We start from the raw sequence: 17,345 nt of genomic DNA on the forward strand, positions 1-17,345 counted from the left end.
TCATACTTTTTTACTAGGCTGCTTGTTTTTATATCACATACCTTATATACTGATACGTAACTGCTTATTTATATACTTTATACTATGTTTTGTTTTCTTTTTAAATGTTACATCTTACACTTCTTACTGTCTTTTCAGTCTCCCAGCAAAATAATGACACACAAGTATAATTGGAGTGACAATATACATCTTTAATCTTGTTGGGTTCCCTGTCCTCTTAGGATGTTTGTAGTAGAAAATGACCTGCAGGGGAAGGTCCAGCCTGCCTGGGTCAAGAAGAAGTGGGAAAACCTGAAGCAGAAGTACAAGGTCAGTTACAGGGTTCTGTGTTTGCCTTTGATTATTATTTACTTTGTTTTAGTAACATGAATTCTCTTGTTTTTTGCAGGATCTGAAGTGTCCTAGGACAGGTGTCAGTACAGAGGGAGGAGAGACAACAGTAGCCACCTGGAAGTGGTATGGGCTGATGGATGCAGCTTTGGGGAGAAAGCCATCCATCAGCCCACCACTGCTCATTAGTTCAGCAGGCCAGGCTGCTGTTGTTGTCTCTCCTCCCTCTGTCTCTAATCCAGCAGTGCTGGAGGATGAGTGCCAGAGGCCACGGCCAAGAAAGAGAGGGAGGGAGGAGGGCGATGTTTTTAATTATTTACGGGAGATGGAGGAAAAGGAGGCTATAAGAGAGCGTGAGCAGCAGGAGAAGGAGGACCAAAGGTACGAAGAGGCTAGGAGGAGAGAGGAGGAGGCTAGGGTGAGACAGGAGAGGAGAGAGGAGGAGGCCAGGAGGAGAAAGGAGAGGAGAGAGGAGGAGGCCAGGAGGAGAGAGGAGAGGAGAGAGGAGGAGCCTAGGGTGAGAGAGGAGAGGAGAGGAGAGAGGAGGAGGCCAGGAGGAGAGAGGAGAGGAGAAAGGAGAGAGGAGGAGGTTAGGGTGAGAGAGGAGGAGGCTAGGGTGAGAGAGGAGAGGAGAGGAGAGGAGAGGAGAGGAGAGGAGAGGAGGAGGCCAAGAGGAGAGAGGACGAGGCCAGGGTGAGGGAGGAGAGGCGGGAGGAACGTTTTTTGGCTATAATGGAGGCATTAGCTAAGAAATGATGATTATTTATAATAATGTCTTCATTTATTATTTATTTATTTATTTAACAGTCATATATTTGTTTCCTTAAAGAAATTAATCAGCTACTTTATGTTTATCAGTTTCCTTTAAGAATCTTTTAATCAACACAGTTGATTTCTTTTGTTTCCTTCATGAAACATTTTTACATAGCTGATGTTTTTATGTTTCCTTTTAGAAACAGTTTGATTTACGCCGGATTTCCACTGGATGCGTGTCCGTTGCAGAACGGCAGCGCTGGTTGTCCGCTGCGTGCTCCGCCGTCCGTCAATACCCACCGGCTGCGTTTGGTGTGCGGTGCGATGCAGCTCTGCCGGAAGACATCTCGGTGCACTGCCATGATTAATATCTCCTCGTCCATGGTGTTCACGGGGTGATATGATGTCTGAAAATCTCTGACCTGTTGACTTCAGGCCTGCCTCTGTCCATTATGTAGTTTTTAAGGTGTAGTGCAGGGAAATATGATCTGCCGTGAACACTATGTACTTTATTTTGAAAATTAACCGGATGTTTTATTGTGTTTCTGTGCACGACTTCCTGCCCCTCACGATCTGCTCTGTGCTGAATTGCTGCGCTGTGCTCCCATGTCCGGCAAAAATAGAAGTCCTGCGTATCTGTTGCGGAGGGCTCCGGAGTGCCAGAGCTGAGACGGAGCCGGAACGCAGCACAGCTGCAGCTGGTGGAAACATACACATTGACTAGAATGGAATCCTATCGGCTCCGCTGCCGTGCCGATAGACACGCATCTGGTGGAAATTGGCCTTTATGGTTTTGCCAGAATAAATGTGTTTTTTACTCAACTCATCTATCTATTCTCATGTGTTTCATTATAACTCAGTCAATATACTGTGTACTGAGTGTTGAATAATTGATGACAGGGCACTGTAACAGTGTAACTGTTGACATGACTTCAAGGTCAGATGTGAAACTGGGACAAAGTGCAGCATGGATTACATGAAATACAATACACAAGTCATGACTGATTATTAGTCGGTGTTTAATATGACGCATGTTAAAATCATGCGTAGTGGAAACTGAGAAAATAAATATCCTACCATAAATGAAATGAATAATTTCATACCATAAATGAAATGAATACCATCTTGCCACTTAATAAATTAATAACACCATACTATTTAAAAAGAAAAAACAATAAAATAGGCTTGGCTGTGGTAAGGTTTTGTTTGTGTGTAAACTAATATTGGATGTAATCATGTTCCTGCAGAGCTGGAACACAGTGGAGAGGGGCAGACACTGCTGCAGCCAGGAGATTCCTGACACCCTCACCAGGCTCCAGATTCCTGTGTCCAGGCTCTGGACCATCATCTCCTGCTTCATCCTCCTCAGGCTCCATCATGTCACCATTGTCCACACAGAGGTTGTGCAGGATGGTGCAGCAGGTGATTACAACCGGGGCAAAGGTGGGGCTCACCTCCAAGCACTTGAAGAAAATTGAGCGCCATCGGGCCTTCATCATCCCGAATGTGTGCTCAATAATGTTCCTGGCCCTGGACAGCATGCTGTTGAACCTGGCCTGCACAGGATTCAGGTGAGGTCCACGATAGGGTGTCATCAGACGGATCGGGGGCAGCCAGACAGGGGTACCCACCATCGCCAAAAATGCACCGTCCCTCTGGTGAATACAGCTGCTCGACGTGCACAAGACTGTTCTTTAACACACGGGCATCATGGACAGACCCTGGAAAGCCACTGCACACATCAATAAATCTGCCACGATGGTCTCAGATGGCCTGAAGTTGAACAGAGTGGAACAAATTCCTATTTAAGTAATAGCCCTCATCCTCTCCAGGGGGCTTTATTCTAATGTGGCAGCCGTCAATGGCACCGACTGCCACATGGAATGCAGGAGATCCTGCCAACCGGGAGAAGCCGGCACCCACCTCCTCAATTTTCTCTTGTTGAGGAAACCGGACAATCCTCTTCAGGAGCCCAACCACTGCCCAGCTGATCTTGTGGATCATTCTGTGGACGGTTGTTTTGGGGATGTCAAACGCCCTCGAGACATCCCTGTAGGATGCTGCGTGGGCAAGCCAGTAGAGGGAGGTGAGGACATGGAGCTCTTTGACCCACCCATGGTCAGCCTCATGGGCCAGAGCAACTGTGAGTGCTGCTATGGACTCCCTGCTCATGCAGAGGTCAGGGCGGAGGTCGGACACACCATCCAGATAGAGCTGCAGGATGGGCACGTTGGGGTTGAGGTGGCAGTATGTTGTGTGGACATGCTATGAATGTGAAATAAATGAATCCAATATTATGCAAAAGCCTCATTTGAATTCCTGTAAAATCACATTCTGCCTGTTTTATATTGGTACAACTGATCTCAATCCTGCCAACACTGATAATGATGGTGATAGAGCAACACTTCCTTTCATACATGGTTTATTTAATTTGAGATACTAAGACACTACCTATTAGGACTGCAATGATCTGATTATATACTGTCACATATCATACAGTTCTGCATGAACACAGTTACAACATTCAACTTTATTGTGATTATAGTATAATCAATGTTAGGGTTCAACTATGACTACAGTATAGAATATTCTACCAGTATAGGCAGTGGTGTAAGTGTGGTATAAATAATGAATGAATATAACTAAATATGAATACACTATGGGCCAGGTATGAGCAGTATAGACTAGTAAATATATAAATAGTAAAAGTGAAATACATATTAAGTAATGTAGTAAGAATGTGCAAGTATGTTACACTACAAATAAAAGTAATGTGAATGTAAGGCTGCTTCACGTGCAGACAGAATATAGTGCCAGCAGCTGCATAGCTGTAAATATATTTAACAACAAACATCTGCGAGCAACAGAGAGCTCTGTGTGAAGGGGGTTAATATGCCTACTGGTGACTAGTTCAATAGACAGGTCACTAATAATAGGCTTGGAACTGTTTACGTGAACACGTCAGTTTATTACAAACAACAACATACATTACGACATAACAGCAACAGAGCTCTCCGACACCTCTGACGGTATGTACGACTCTGGCGAGCTCGACGAGACGAGATTTGCTGCATCTCCGAAGTACAACAACACAAAATATTCAAATGTGGCACTACGGACGGTGGCGGAAGTGAGCAAGAGGGTCGGAGTTCAGGGAGCACTGTGATGGCGGATGTAGTGTGTCCATAGACTGTATAAAATAATGGACGTAGTCACCGTGACGTCATCCGTCCGTTTCTGAAGAGTGGATTTGAAGCTCAAAATACTCCGCTCTGGACGTCGCCATCTTGGCAGTGCCTGACTCCCCCCAACTCCCGGACAATCAAAAATGGGCAAAGAGGCGGACCAAAGGAAGCCTGGTTGCCTAAACACGCCCACCTCGCTCGGCGCTGCTAAGTTAGCTAAGGCTAACAAGCTAGGCTAAGAAGCTACGAGGCTAAGAAGCTACGCTACTTTGGCTAGCCCTGTGGTGTTGGCTGCTCCCTTGGTACCAGCTCCCTCACGAAACTTGAGGTAAGTTGAGTTTAGCTGAAACTAACGTTATACAACAAACTTTGAAACAATGGTTCAGCTGTTATCTTAAAAAAAAAAAAACGCTTCAACTTTTTTTTAAAATATATAACGCTAATAATTTATTACACTCATTTTACTTTCATATACACAGCGTGGATCATTGGTGACAGCTATGTCCGGCATGGTGTCCAGAGAGCTGCAGAGACCTTGGGAAGCACCCTCAGCATGCCGGGCGTCCGTGTCTGCTGGTTTGGCTGACTGCAGTGGGGAGGCCTTCTCTCCTTCTTTTCGCACTCCCTGCGAGGAAGAGCAGCACCAGATGTCCTCATCATCCACTGTGGCGGCAATGGCATGGTGAAGGTCAGCAGTGTCAAGATGTCAGCATGATGAAGGAGGACCTGCACCAGCTTCACCTCCAGCATCCTGGCATTAAGATAATATTTTCTTCATTGGCCCAAAGGTGCAGGTGGGAGGCTGGTGGCAATCCAGCAAAGATTGATAAGGCCAGGAAATGTGTGTTATGGCTACATTTGTTCATAGTTTAAATGGTGCCATAATTGAGCACCCTCACATCAGACACATTCATCTCACACCTAGGAGAAATTATATGTTTTTAAGTAAATTAGTTAATTGTCTTAAAGACCACCTCCAAACGCAGTGAACTGCTTACAGTTGGCAGTGTCACTGCTTTTGAATTTGGCCTTTAGGACACATTTTGTTAGGCCTGATCATAGCCCAGGCTGTCATGGCTAATGTTGAGTTTTTGATATTCATCTATAACTTGTTTAAAATTTAAATAAATTCTATTTATATTTGCACTCCTTTTGTCTTTGTTACTGACTGAATGTTGTATTTCACAATCAAATCTGACTGTCAATTGAAAGGGCAAACAAATCATATACTACAGACAAAACATTAAGCATTAATGTTTAACATTGTCACTGACAAAAAATTGAGCTGTCCATTTCTGTGTGGGCCTGATTATTTTAACTTTGTACTTGAAGATAACTAAGCACCTTACACCCAGCAGCAGAGCCTGAGAAGATTTTGAAGAGTAACCTTTGTTTGCTGCTCTGTTAGAAGTCTAGTTTTAACACAGAAGAATGTGACTGGATAAAAGGGCTCAAAGTGAAAAACAAAGAATTAGCTAGACACAATAGTTTTGAAGCCCCCAAGGAGGTATCACTTGTTCGCTATGTTGTCAACTCTGAGAGGGTCTTCCTCAGGCAAAGGTACTGTGACATTTTTATAGTGAGGCAAGCAGAAAGATAATCAGCCAATTATGTGTTGCTGGTTTTTTTAGCCTCACTATATAAGTCTCAATACCGAGCAATACCCACAGAACCTTCTCATATGTCACAATGTCACAAATAAACAATACCTCCTACGGGACTTAAAACTATTCAGTGTGCACATATTTCCTTGTTTTTCACAAAAGAAGAAGAGTTTCTCAGTGAATTTTCTTCATTTGTCTTAAAGAAATGTCCAAACAAAACCAGCACATAACATCAGCTTTTCTTTTTTTTTTTTTTTTTTACATTCTGCTAAGATAAATGCAAACTTGGGTAAATGTTAAGACATAAATGAAAACATTAGGATGCCATTAATAACTATTATATTTTGTTAAAGGTTTAAATCATCACTATATTTCCAATCATTACAGGAAACTGATGAAAGACAGCTTTCAAAAAAATTCCTTTTACTCTAAAGTAAATTTTGTCTGATCCACTTTATATCACAAAAATTCGAACCATTTCACAAACAGTTTAAAAAAATTAAGTCAAAGCTTGCATTCATGAAAACATCCATTTTAAAATGTTACAAAAAGTACACATGGAATAAATGAAAAGATTTATAACAGTAATTATAAAACCTATGGATTAGGACCCAGTGTCATAATTTGCAAAATCTTAATTTCTTGTGAAACAACCTCTTTACTGTGGAGTAAATATCACATTGGTCGAGGCGTTGTAACTTTCCACAAGTGTCCTACATGAGAGAAAGATAATAGGTTAAAAACACAGGTAGAAAACAATGACTACAGCCTGTCTTGGTTAAAAGCCCACTCACCACCAAAATGATCTTATTGCTGAGTAAGTGGCTGTCATTCATAAAGTAGTTTTGTGTTTAAGTTCTGTAGATATTCGACTTTATATTTGAATGTGATTTTAAATTTAACTGTACTACCAAGACAAAAGGAGTATGAATGTACAATATGCAATTCATCCACATTAAAATAATTGTTGCTATCAAAAGGAAACTGAACTGTTCTCAAAGCTCACTGCCACTGTGGAATCATGCTATGTTCGGCTGTCTCATTATGAGAATATTTTTTCCATTGGTTCTTCACAGACTGTGTGTGGGGAAAAAGATAGTAATTCTCACTTTGATAAAGGGTCTTTGCATAAAAGGCACTAAAATGTTAAAGTTGGTAAATATATGTCATGTTCCTTGATTAATAGAATCTTCATTTGGCCTTTTGCATCAGGGGAACACCAGACCCGGCTGCAGAAACAAATTAAAGGGGGGGCACTAAATTTTTTTAGGGGGGCAAACTTTTTCAAACTACTTCAGGCTGAACAATGGCTCTGTGACCACTCCTACAGTGCTGAGAAATATTATTTTCCCTCACCAAAAAGGGGCAGTTCATCCCAAAATCTAAAAAAACAAACAAAAAACAATATTGTAGTGCTCTGTCCATTTATTCAACTCAAAAGTCAAGCATTTCTGGAGACATAAGCACTGATGTCAAGCTGAACACTGAAGTAAACATTCAAACTAGGAGAGGTAGCTACAGCAGCTAGGGAGCACAAGGAGCAGAACAAATCAGTGTTACCCTTCTGCCTTTAAGTACCCTAAGTGGGTGTATCTGTAAGATGTGTGTGTGACTGTCCCTCGTGGCTGCAGTGTTACCGTGAACCTGTGTGGTGGTGTTGTTGTTGACGTCATCACTCACGCTTCTTCCATGCAGACGAGTTATGCTGCTTTGTGCTGCTCCTTGTTCTCCCTAGCTGCCGTAGCTAACCCTCCTAGCATGAATGTTTACTTCAGTGTTACTGTTGACTTCAGTGCTTACGTTTCCAGTTAAAGTCAATGGTGCTGCTGCTTCCTGCTCCCCCCCGTTCGTGTTGTCACTTCTCATCGTTATATTTTTTTGGAAATAATTCCGGATATCCATAGCTCGCGCCTCGCGGCGATATTAATTATCGATGCTGTCCATGAATGAATGAGTCAGCACCCGCCCCCCTCTGTCTGTAATTGGCTGAAAGTTGACTTCATTTGTTGGTTGGATTGGTTGAACTGTATGATCGTCAAAACAAGATAGGAATAAGAGAGAGTTGGCCACTCTGAGTTAAAAAACAAAACCCCCCAAAAATAAACAGCTTCCAGTCGAGGGCGGGCACAGCTGACTCTGTGGGCGGGCACTGCCCCCCAATGCCCGCCCATGCCGCCGGGTCTGAATGCCTCCAATCCGATACCACACACGCTATCGTTTGAACATCGCCATTGCGATGTGCACATGTGCGATAGTCATATAGCAGGACATGCAATGTTTTCTCTTGTTTTTTAGAACATGTAAACTTTTGTTTTGCTTCAGAAAAGCAGCTCTGTAGCTGCGCTCACTGCTCCGCTCGCCTCTCTTTCTGTCGCCCGCCTCTGTGAGCATGCAGCAGCCCCTCACCCTCTCATGCACACGCTGCAGTCACACACTGAAAATGACTGACATGCAAGAGGGAGAAACAGTAAAGGAAGATTTATGCCTGGTACACACGACACGACTTTTCTGCCCGTTCTGAAAGTCACTATGTCACATTACACGATTGTGGAGTCATAAAATCATGCCGTGACTTGGCCAACAGACATGACACACTACACGATGGTACTCACCAATTATCCCTAGTTGTCTCTTGCGTGTGTGATGTCATCGGATTATTCTTGTCCTATTATTATTATTCAGTCACTGTGTCTGTTCATGTGCCATGTTCATGTGTAGTAACATAAAAAACACCAGCAGACAGCAAGAGCTACATTTGAAATGCCATATGTAAACATATAAGCTACTGTATCCTCCACAACCAAGTTCCTACAAATGTTTCACAATAAAAGCCTATTTAGAAAATGGAGGGATTCTCTCAGCCGAGGTTATATGGGGCTTTTAATTTGAAACAAGTTCAGGAAGTGTTGAGTTTGAAATGACGGCAAGATGTGTTAACTTAGACTACGGGAGCGGATAAAAAGTAAAAATATAAAGACACAGAGGGATTGATAAATAATGGCCTTTTTTACAATGTAGTCTGTTTCAGATGAAGCTGGTAGCCTCTGCAGTTGTGGTTAGTAAAAGCCCCACCACTATTTTTTTTTTTTTTTTTTTTTTTTTTACCAAATTGTATGGCTGCACTTCAACCTGTGTCTTGATGTGTGTCAACACTGGATAATAATCGGACTGGTACTCGGTATCGGCAGATACCTAAGGTTCAGGGATTGGAATTGTTATTGGGAAGAAAAAAGTGGTATCGGTACATCTCTAACTGCCAGTTGCCTTTTTTTGTTCTGCATGTGGTTACCAACACACACCAACAAACACTTGATTGGTTTTAGGCACCAAAAGCACATTGTTGGGTTCAGGAAATAAGAACAGGGTTTGGCTTTGCAGTCTTTTGGGAAGTGACAAGCAGCCTTCCAGGTGTAAGTTGGTGGGTGTTGGACCGATCCACCACCCCTCTTGTCCAACCTACTCACTGTGCGTTCCCACCAAAAGATTCAAAATCGCCAGCGGTCGCTCAGGTCACTGGCATCGCGCTGCCTGGCAGCTCTGGCAGGGCTTGCAGAAGGCTGCCAAGGGGCGGGGCTTTCAGGCTGCGATGCAGAAGATCTCTTTCTTTCTTTCTTTCTTTCACTGTCCCGCCTTGAGAATATTCATGGTCTGCAACTGGCTGCTGCTCATTTGCATAAAGTTGAGCTTTTCTCAACTTCAGCTTGACGCTCAGGTCGCTGGCATCGCGCTGCTCACGGTCGCTCGCTGCAGCCGGCGCGAGTGACGCTCTTCGTCGCCAGTGTTCATTGAAAATGAATGGCTGCTGGCTGCTTATTTCAGTACCAAAGTCTTGAGCCCACTACTCCTTAAGATGAGTCAAGGGAGGGGTGACCATTTCCTGAACTGAATTGTTAAGTTTGGATATCATGCCTTACTGCAAAGGGTCCCAACCTAGAAAATTATCTATCTGGCCCTGTTTTGGTGGAGATTGGAAGGACACAAACAACTTTTAAACAAAATTACTGACCTGGAGATATTCATAGAAAAAGGAATGTGAAATGCCATATGATTGTCATTTTTTTTCAAAAGGGATAAAATGATTGTCTTGATAGAGATCACCTACACACTTAAAGCCCTTCCTAAACCACAGTTTGACGCAGAGTCTAAGAGAGATGGTGGGAACAGGGCATTACCTGTAATAGGCTTTAGAGAAAGTGCTTTTATGTACTTAAAATGAGATCCAAACTGAGACCATATTTTCAATGTGTTAGTCACAATGGGGTTTGTCAGGTTTTTCTTGCTGAGAGGTAGTGATGCACAGAGCATAGATGTTAAAGATACTGGATTACATGACGCCTGTTCCATTTCAGTCCACACTGGTCCATTATCAGGGGCGGAAATCCTGGGGGGGACGGGGGGACATAACTGCCCCTTCAGTAAAGCTGTACCCCCCTAGAATCATTTGAGACACAATTAATAATTTTTGAACAATGCAGTAGTATTTATTGAAAGCACAATGTAAGCGGTGCTCATTATAATCGCACAATAATGTGCTATGTAAATCTTAAAACATTTAGTCCCCCCCTCCCATTCCTAGTAGTGGTATATCCCACACTCTTCCCAACGGGCAGGGCTGCTTGGCAGCAGCAGCGTGTGGCTGGAACCGCTGTCCACATCGCGCATCGCAGGGTAAGATGTTCACTCACACAGACACAGTTTAACTTACACAAGTTACAACACATCCCATTTACTGTTACAACAAGCCCCAGGCCCAGGCTGATAATATAAACTGTCTGCAACATTTCTCCTGCATTGATACCATCATGTTGGGGTACTGTAGTACTACAGTACCTCATGGTACCACTACTGTGGGATAAGTTCAAAGTCCAAAAGCAAGAGGGTGAGTGTCCATGCGCCGTCCAATAACAGCACACACTGGCCACCTGGCACTCAATATGCTGCTGCAGTGGTTTGATTTCCAGTGACATTTCAGGTATTAGCTGAGCTATTGAGTATCTTTAAGCAATGAAAGTTATTATTTATTTCTTTTTACTTGTAGGCTAGATTTATGCTACAGTGATTTGTTTTCCACAGAGCTCTACGGTGCGAGCATTTTACTCGCATTTGCAACTAAAAATAGCTTTGTGCGAGCGAAAAAAATCATTCAGGAACATGCTGTACGAGTACAGATTTCAACCAGCAACAGAAACGAAAGGCGAATCCTGCCGGTTGTGGGTTGAACGGGGGTCACAGACAGGAATACAGCGGAGGCTCCGTGGAGGCTTCGCCATATTTCTGTCAAATACGGTGGCCATAGTGCTCCGTGGCGCAAGATAATGGCTTACCGGCGATCGACAAGCCTGGCTCCAGGTCCAGTTTTCTTTGTTGGTGTCACGACTGCCTAGTAGTACCTGAACAGCCAAGCCGTGGCGGTACACAGATATGTGTCATGTCAGAGGAGAAAACAAGCCTTTCACATTTGGCTGGTTGATGTTTATTTTATTTTGATCCCCCCTATGTTAATCACTTATTGATGCTGTTTTTGAAGTATGAATAAGTCAATAAGTAATTTATTCCACTGAAATATTATTGATGTATTATAGAAGAGTGATTTATCTTTTTATAAATGACAAAAGGCACATCTGCCTCATTTTTGCTGTAGTATCGTGATACTACTCAGAACCGTGATACTTTCACTGGTATTGTACCGTGGGTCCCAAGTTTGGTACTGTGACAACATTATTGGATGCCCAATCATAGTGTAAGAAGTTTGGCAATGCCAAGCCTCTGTCTGCCTTCTTTTATGCCAGATATAATTTCCTGATCCTTGAGATGGATTTGTTCCAGATAAAAGATGAAATGCATTTGTCCAATTCTTTGAAAAAAAAAAGACTTTGTGATGAAAATAGGTATTGTTTGAAAGAGAAACAAAAACTGTGGCAATATGTTCATCTTGACAGAACTTATTCTACCAGCTAAAGAAATTGGGAGTGATGACATTTAAGATCTTGTTTGGCCCTCTCCAGTGCTGATTTCAAATTGTGTTTAAATAAATCTTTAAATTTGCATGTTACTGAGATTCCTAGATAGGTAAAGGTGTCATGAGCTAGTTTAAATGGATATTCGTTGAAGTTCATGCAGCGTGCCTGAGCATTAACTGGGAATACAACTCGGTGTCATTCCTCATCGCTATCGCCAGGGGCTCAGTAGCTATATCGAAAAGGAGCGGGGAAAGGGAGCACCCCTGTCTCCTCAGTAGAGGGCAAAATAATAATTAACAGAATAATAATAATATTAAAGAGACAATTTTATTTGTTCTAATACAGGACCTTGGAGATTCATAGAGGATCTCAATCCAAGAGCAAAATGCCAGGCCAAAGCCAAATTTAGTTACAGCTGTGAACAGATGATTATATTCTATTTGATCAAATGCTTTGTGGGCATCAAGAGAGATAATCACATCTGGAGACAAGGACCCACCAGACATAAATTACTGGAAAGCTGTCACCCTGAAATTAATCGTGATTGGTTAGGGTATTTTATGGAGTTCATCACCTTGTCAAGTCTGACTGCAAGAATCTTGGTTAGAATTTTGTAATTAATAGAATGCAAACTTACAGGTCTATATGATTCACATCTGAGAGTATCCTTACCTTTTTTATGTAGAACCCAGATTATAGCTTCCATCACGCTAGAATTTTGTAATCACTAGAAAGCAAACTTACAGGTCTATATGATTCACATCTGAGAGTATCCTTACCTTTTTTATGTAGAACCCAAATTATAGCTTCCATCACGCTAGAATTTTGTAATCACTAGAAAGCAAACTTACAGGTCTATATGATTCACATCTGAGAGGATCCTTGCCTTTTTTTATGTAGAACCCAGATTATAGCTTCCATCATGCTAGGTGGAAGTAGTTTGTTTTCAAATGTTTCTGTAAACAATTCACTTAGGATGGATGATGAATATTTTTTATAAAATTCAATGGGGAACCCATTTGGCCCTGGTACCTTACCAGTTCCCATTTGTGTGATTGCTTGCTCAGTTTCTTTTGCTGATAGGGGTTGAACAAGATTTTCTTTTTCTTGTTCACAGATGACTGGAAATTCCAATTTGTTAAAGAAATTGTTTATTTCAGTTTTTATTTGGACTCCGATGTGTAGAGCTCCTCATAGAATTTTTTAAATTCATTATTAATATTTAATTGATCTGTGGTTATACCATAAGTTGTTTGTATCTCCGCTACATGAGCAGCTTCAGCAGATTGTCTCAGTTGATGGCAAAGTCATTTGCTAGCTCTCTCGGCATACTGATATTTCCTTTGCCTTGATTTAAAAAAATGTTCCTCCTCTGATTCTGTACTTAAAGTGTCCAATTCTGTTTGCAGAGCCACACGTTTCCCGTAGAGGTCAGTAGAGGGGGTCAGTGAACATTCCTGATCTATAGCATTTATTTCAGTGATAAGTGAATTAACCCTTTCTGTTCATATTTTGTTTCTATTAGCATTGTAAGAGATTATCTGGCCCGCAGAAAAGCCTTCATCACCTCCCAGAGAGTCTGCACAGTCACATCCAGTGTCCGCTTTGTCTGTAGAAAGAAGTCTATTTTACAGGACACAAAAGCCACAAACTTTAGTTGCCTTGGATTAAGTCTCCATACATTTCACATAATGAGCAGATGTATTTAATGCTCCAGATGTGGGTTTTGACCTGTCTAAGTTTGGATGCAATACACAATTAAAATCTTCTTCTATAAAAAAAAAATGCTGTCTATAGGAGTCTGGAAATTGTGTAAAAAGATTTCATTTCCAATTAGGGGTACTGGAGAATCAAATAATTTTCCTTGGACCATTACAAGCTAACCATCTTTGTCTGTTGTTACTTGAACTACATCAAACAAGACATCCCTATGTATAAGAATGGCTGTACCCCTGCTCTTGGCAGTGAATGTGGAATGAAAAATTTTGCAAAACCATCTCTTTTAAAGGAGACCTATTATGCTTTTGGGGGGTTTCACTCTTCTTTAGTGTGTTATATAGCATTTTTCTGCCTCTACAAGGTCTGCTAAGTAAAAAAAAACAAAAAAAAAACAAAAAAAAACAAAACGTCCAGGCTGAAGGGAGTTCTGTGTCCCGACCTGCCCGACCTGACCTCCTGCTCGTTTGAATTTCTTACTTTTACTTCTGTGATTTATTTCATAATAGTGTGCATTGCACACAGTGCCCGCCTGCCGGCCACTGAGCCACACCCCCAAACACACCTGCTCCAAGCAGAGGCACAGGATAGAGGCTGTAGAGTTTGAACTGTGGAGGAGCTGTTGAGGAGATGCCATGTCTAAGAGACACTGCTTTTTTCATTGTGACCAAAAATTACCCTTGTTTGGACTGCCAAAGGACAAAGGAACAAAGAAGAAGTGGTTGGAATTTTATTTCATTGTGTTCCCTCTATTTTCCTGAGGAGTGCTTCACAAACTGGCAATAGATTACTGCTGGATTTTCACTGCAGTTACTGCTGAAAGACAGGGCAGTCCCCTTTGTTGGACAAATCTGAAGATTCGGTTAAACTGCTAGCTGGGTGGTGTCAGTAAAATGAATTTAATGACTGAATTAGGAGAATCTAACAGAGCTAAGATGTGCAGCATGTCCACATTGACAAAAGTTGAAACATTTCTATGTGTGATGCCCGAGCTAAGCAACTACTGCTGCTAGCTAGAGCGATTGGCTGACAGGCAACAGTCAGACCTGGGATGGAAGTAAGAGCTGCATTTATTTGTCAAAATGTCTGGCTGCCCTCTGAGTTTGATTGTGAATTGGCCATAGAGGAGGACCTATTATGCTTTCTCCCCTTTTTCTCCCTTCAGCTGTGAGAGGCCTAACTGCTGAGAATAGCTCAGCTTCAGGTGTACAACCTGCTCCATCTCCCAAACTTTCCACCACGACTACGGATATGGACGTTATGAAAGGAGAAATGGAACAACTTAAAGGACTCATCCTGAATCTGGGGAAAATGGTGCAGGCTCTTGGGGAGAGAGTCGAGAGACAGTTTTATTCTTCTTCATCCAACTCTTCCTGTTCTTCTTGTTCACCAGTCCATGACTGCCCTGATCACTCCCCAGAACCCAGCAGAATCCTCCCCCAATTCTTAAGGAATTGTAGGACAAGCTATGTGAGTATCACATTTCCCTGTGTAATCTTGAGGTCAAGCATACTTCTCCACCTGCACCCAGTTGAGTTTGCTCCCTTCCACCTCCACCTGATTCACAAGGGCCTACACCACAGGTAGTAAGGCCCCGGTCAGCCCAAGCCACGCAGACGAGTGGAAATTCTAGTGGGGAACAACCCTATCTTGAAGCTTCAAGTGAGCTTTCTGGCATGCAGCAGCCATATTCTGGAGCCTCTACCAAAACATATCATGTGGGGCCACCTCAGCCCTCTTTTCAGCATATCCATCCTCCCCGAGGGAATTCACCATCAGCTTCTCATGTTCTGAGACCTGCTCCACATTTGTGCCAAGCTTCCACAAACCAGGCTGTGTCTCTCAATGAACAGAGAAGGTCATCTGCTGTGCAGCACCCCATTCAACGAGAACTTCTACCTGGACCAGCTCCGACCCCAAGTCCAACCCCAGCCCCAATTCCAGTCCAGATTCCGGCTGCGAGTCCGGCTCCAATCCCAGCTCAGATTCCAGCTGCGATTGCAGTCCAATCCGGCTCCAATCCCAGCTCAAATTCCAGTTCCGATTCCAGTCTACATTCCGGCTCTGAGTCCAGGTCCAATCCCAGTTCATATTCCAGCTCCGATTCCAGTCCATATTCCGGCTCTGAGTCCAGGTCCAATCCCAGTTCATATTCCAGCTCCGATTCCAGCCCATATTCCGGCTCTGAGTTTGGCTCCAATCCCAGTTCAGATTCCAGCACCAACTCCAACCCTGCTGCCGGCTCTGATTCCAACTCCTATTCCAGCCAGACCAAGATGGCGCTGAGGGTCGGCAGCAAGTTGCAGCAGCTCTGACAATTTGCACTCTTTTTTTCTTCTTTTTTGTATCTTTAACTTGTGTTGCATAGGGTTTTTTTCTGCTCATTTATATTGTATTGCTGTAGCGTTCTAGTTGTAGTATTACTGGGGAGTAATTTGTTTTTTCTTCGCGTAGTTTTTCTTTACTGTTAACTATGTTACCGTACACTCGCGAGTAAGTACTCCGTCTCAAACAAGGAGTCGGCATCCCCGCTGTGCGGATTCCTGAGGAGATATGGAGGGGCACCTGCCGTGGGAAGAAAGCTGGCACTAAGGTCAGAGAGAGGATTTATATCATATAGGGAATGTGAGGTCACTTGCCAACAAACTGGCAGCCCTTGTAAACAACCAGCATGTGTAAAGGGAGTGCAGCATGCTCTGCCTCACGGAGACATGGCCACATGGGAATATACCAGACAGTGTTATCAATCTACCTGGCTTCAGGCTGATCCACGTGGACCGGGGGAAGCAGAGCGGCAAGGCCTGTGTGTGTATTCCTGATGTAGAGCTCCTGGCGGTGGGACTCCAGCCGTTCTATCTACCACAGGAGTTTTCACACGCCATCATGGTTGTTGTTTACATACCCCATCAGCTGTTGCAGCCAGCACGAGTGACGTCATCCACTCAGTGATCGCAGGACTACAGATGCAGCACCCCAGCGCTCTCATCCTGATCAGTGGGGACTTCAATCATGTCTCTCTCTCTCTCCTGTCCTAACCAACTTCACACAATATGTGGACTGTGCAATGAAAGGGAATAAAATCCTGGACCTTCTGTATGCCAACGTGAAGAAAGGATTTAATTCTACTTCTCTCCCTCCACTTGGTGACTCAGACCACAACCTGATACTCGACACCACCTACAGGCCGATGGTGGAACAGCAGGCGGCCAGCATAAGGACTGTAAAGGCCTGGTCTGATGACACAGAGGAGGCACTGCAGGAGTGTTTTAATGTCACAGACTGGGGACTTTTTATAGAAGACTTCGGTGATGACATGGAGGGTCTCTCTCTTGCATTACAGACTACATACAATTCTGTGAGAACAACACTGTCCCTACAAAAAAGGTTCGCTGCTTTTCTAACAACAAGCCATAAAGACATTAAAGGCCTTCTTTACAGGAAGAAGAGGGTGTTAATGTCCAAGGATCACAAGGAACTTAGGGCTGTTCAGAAGGAGCTGAAGAGGAGACTGAGGAAGGCCAAAAACAGCTACAAGGAGAAGATTGAGGCCAAGATGGGACAGAACAACACAAAAGAGGTGTGGAATGAGATGAAGATGATGACAGGCTGTGGGAAAGCCACACCTGGAGTCAAAGGTGGCCCAGAATTTGCAACAGAGCTAAACTTAATCTTCAGTAGGTTTGAGACAACTCTGTCTGTGGACTCTGTCTGTGGACTCACCCACCCATACTCATTTAATTACCAAGCGGGGACAACTTCCGCCTTTCTGCTCCAACACTGACTGACAGCTGACTCCA

General features: G+C 43.2%; 1 protein-coding gene across 2 annotated transcripts in view; it reads right to left on the bottom strand.

Annotated features, from left to right (window-relative positions):
- Positions 1–17,345, bottom strand: part of LOC125892006 (sodium-coupled neutral amino acid transporter 3-like) — an 87,510-nt gene that overhangs the window by 14,699 nt on the left and 55,466 nt on the right. Inside the window, exon 5 of one of the 2 annotated variants that reach the window (XM_049581707.1) lies at positions 244–291. The exons of the other annotated variant lie outside the window; for it this stretch is intronic. Coding sequence (XP_049437664.1) covers positions 244–291 — 48 coding nt within the window. The remainder of the gene's footprint in view (positions 1–243; positions 292–17,345) is intronic. 2 annotated transcript variants of the gene reach the window in all.

This window comes from Epinephelus fuscoguttatus, linkage group LG7, assembly GCF_011397635.1.
Source record: "Epinephelus fuscoguttatus linkage group LG7, E.fuscoguttatus.final_Chr_v1".
Classification (NCBI taxonomy): Eukaryota; Metazoa; Chordata; class Actinopteri; order Perciformes; family Serranidae; genus Epinephelus; species Epinephelus fuscoguttatus.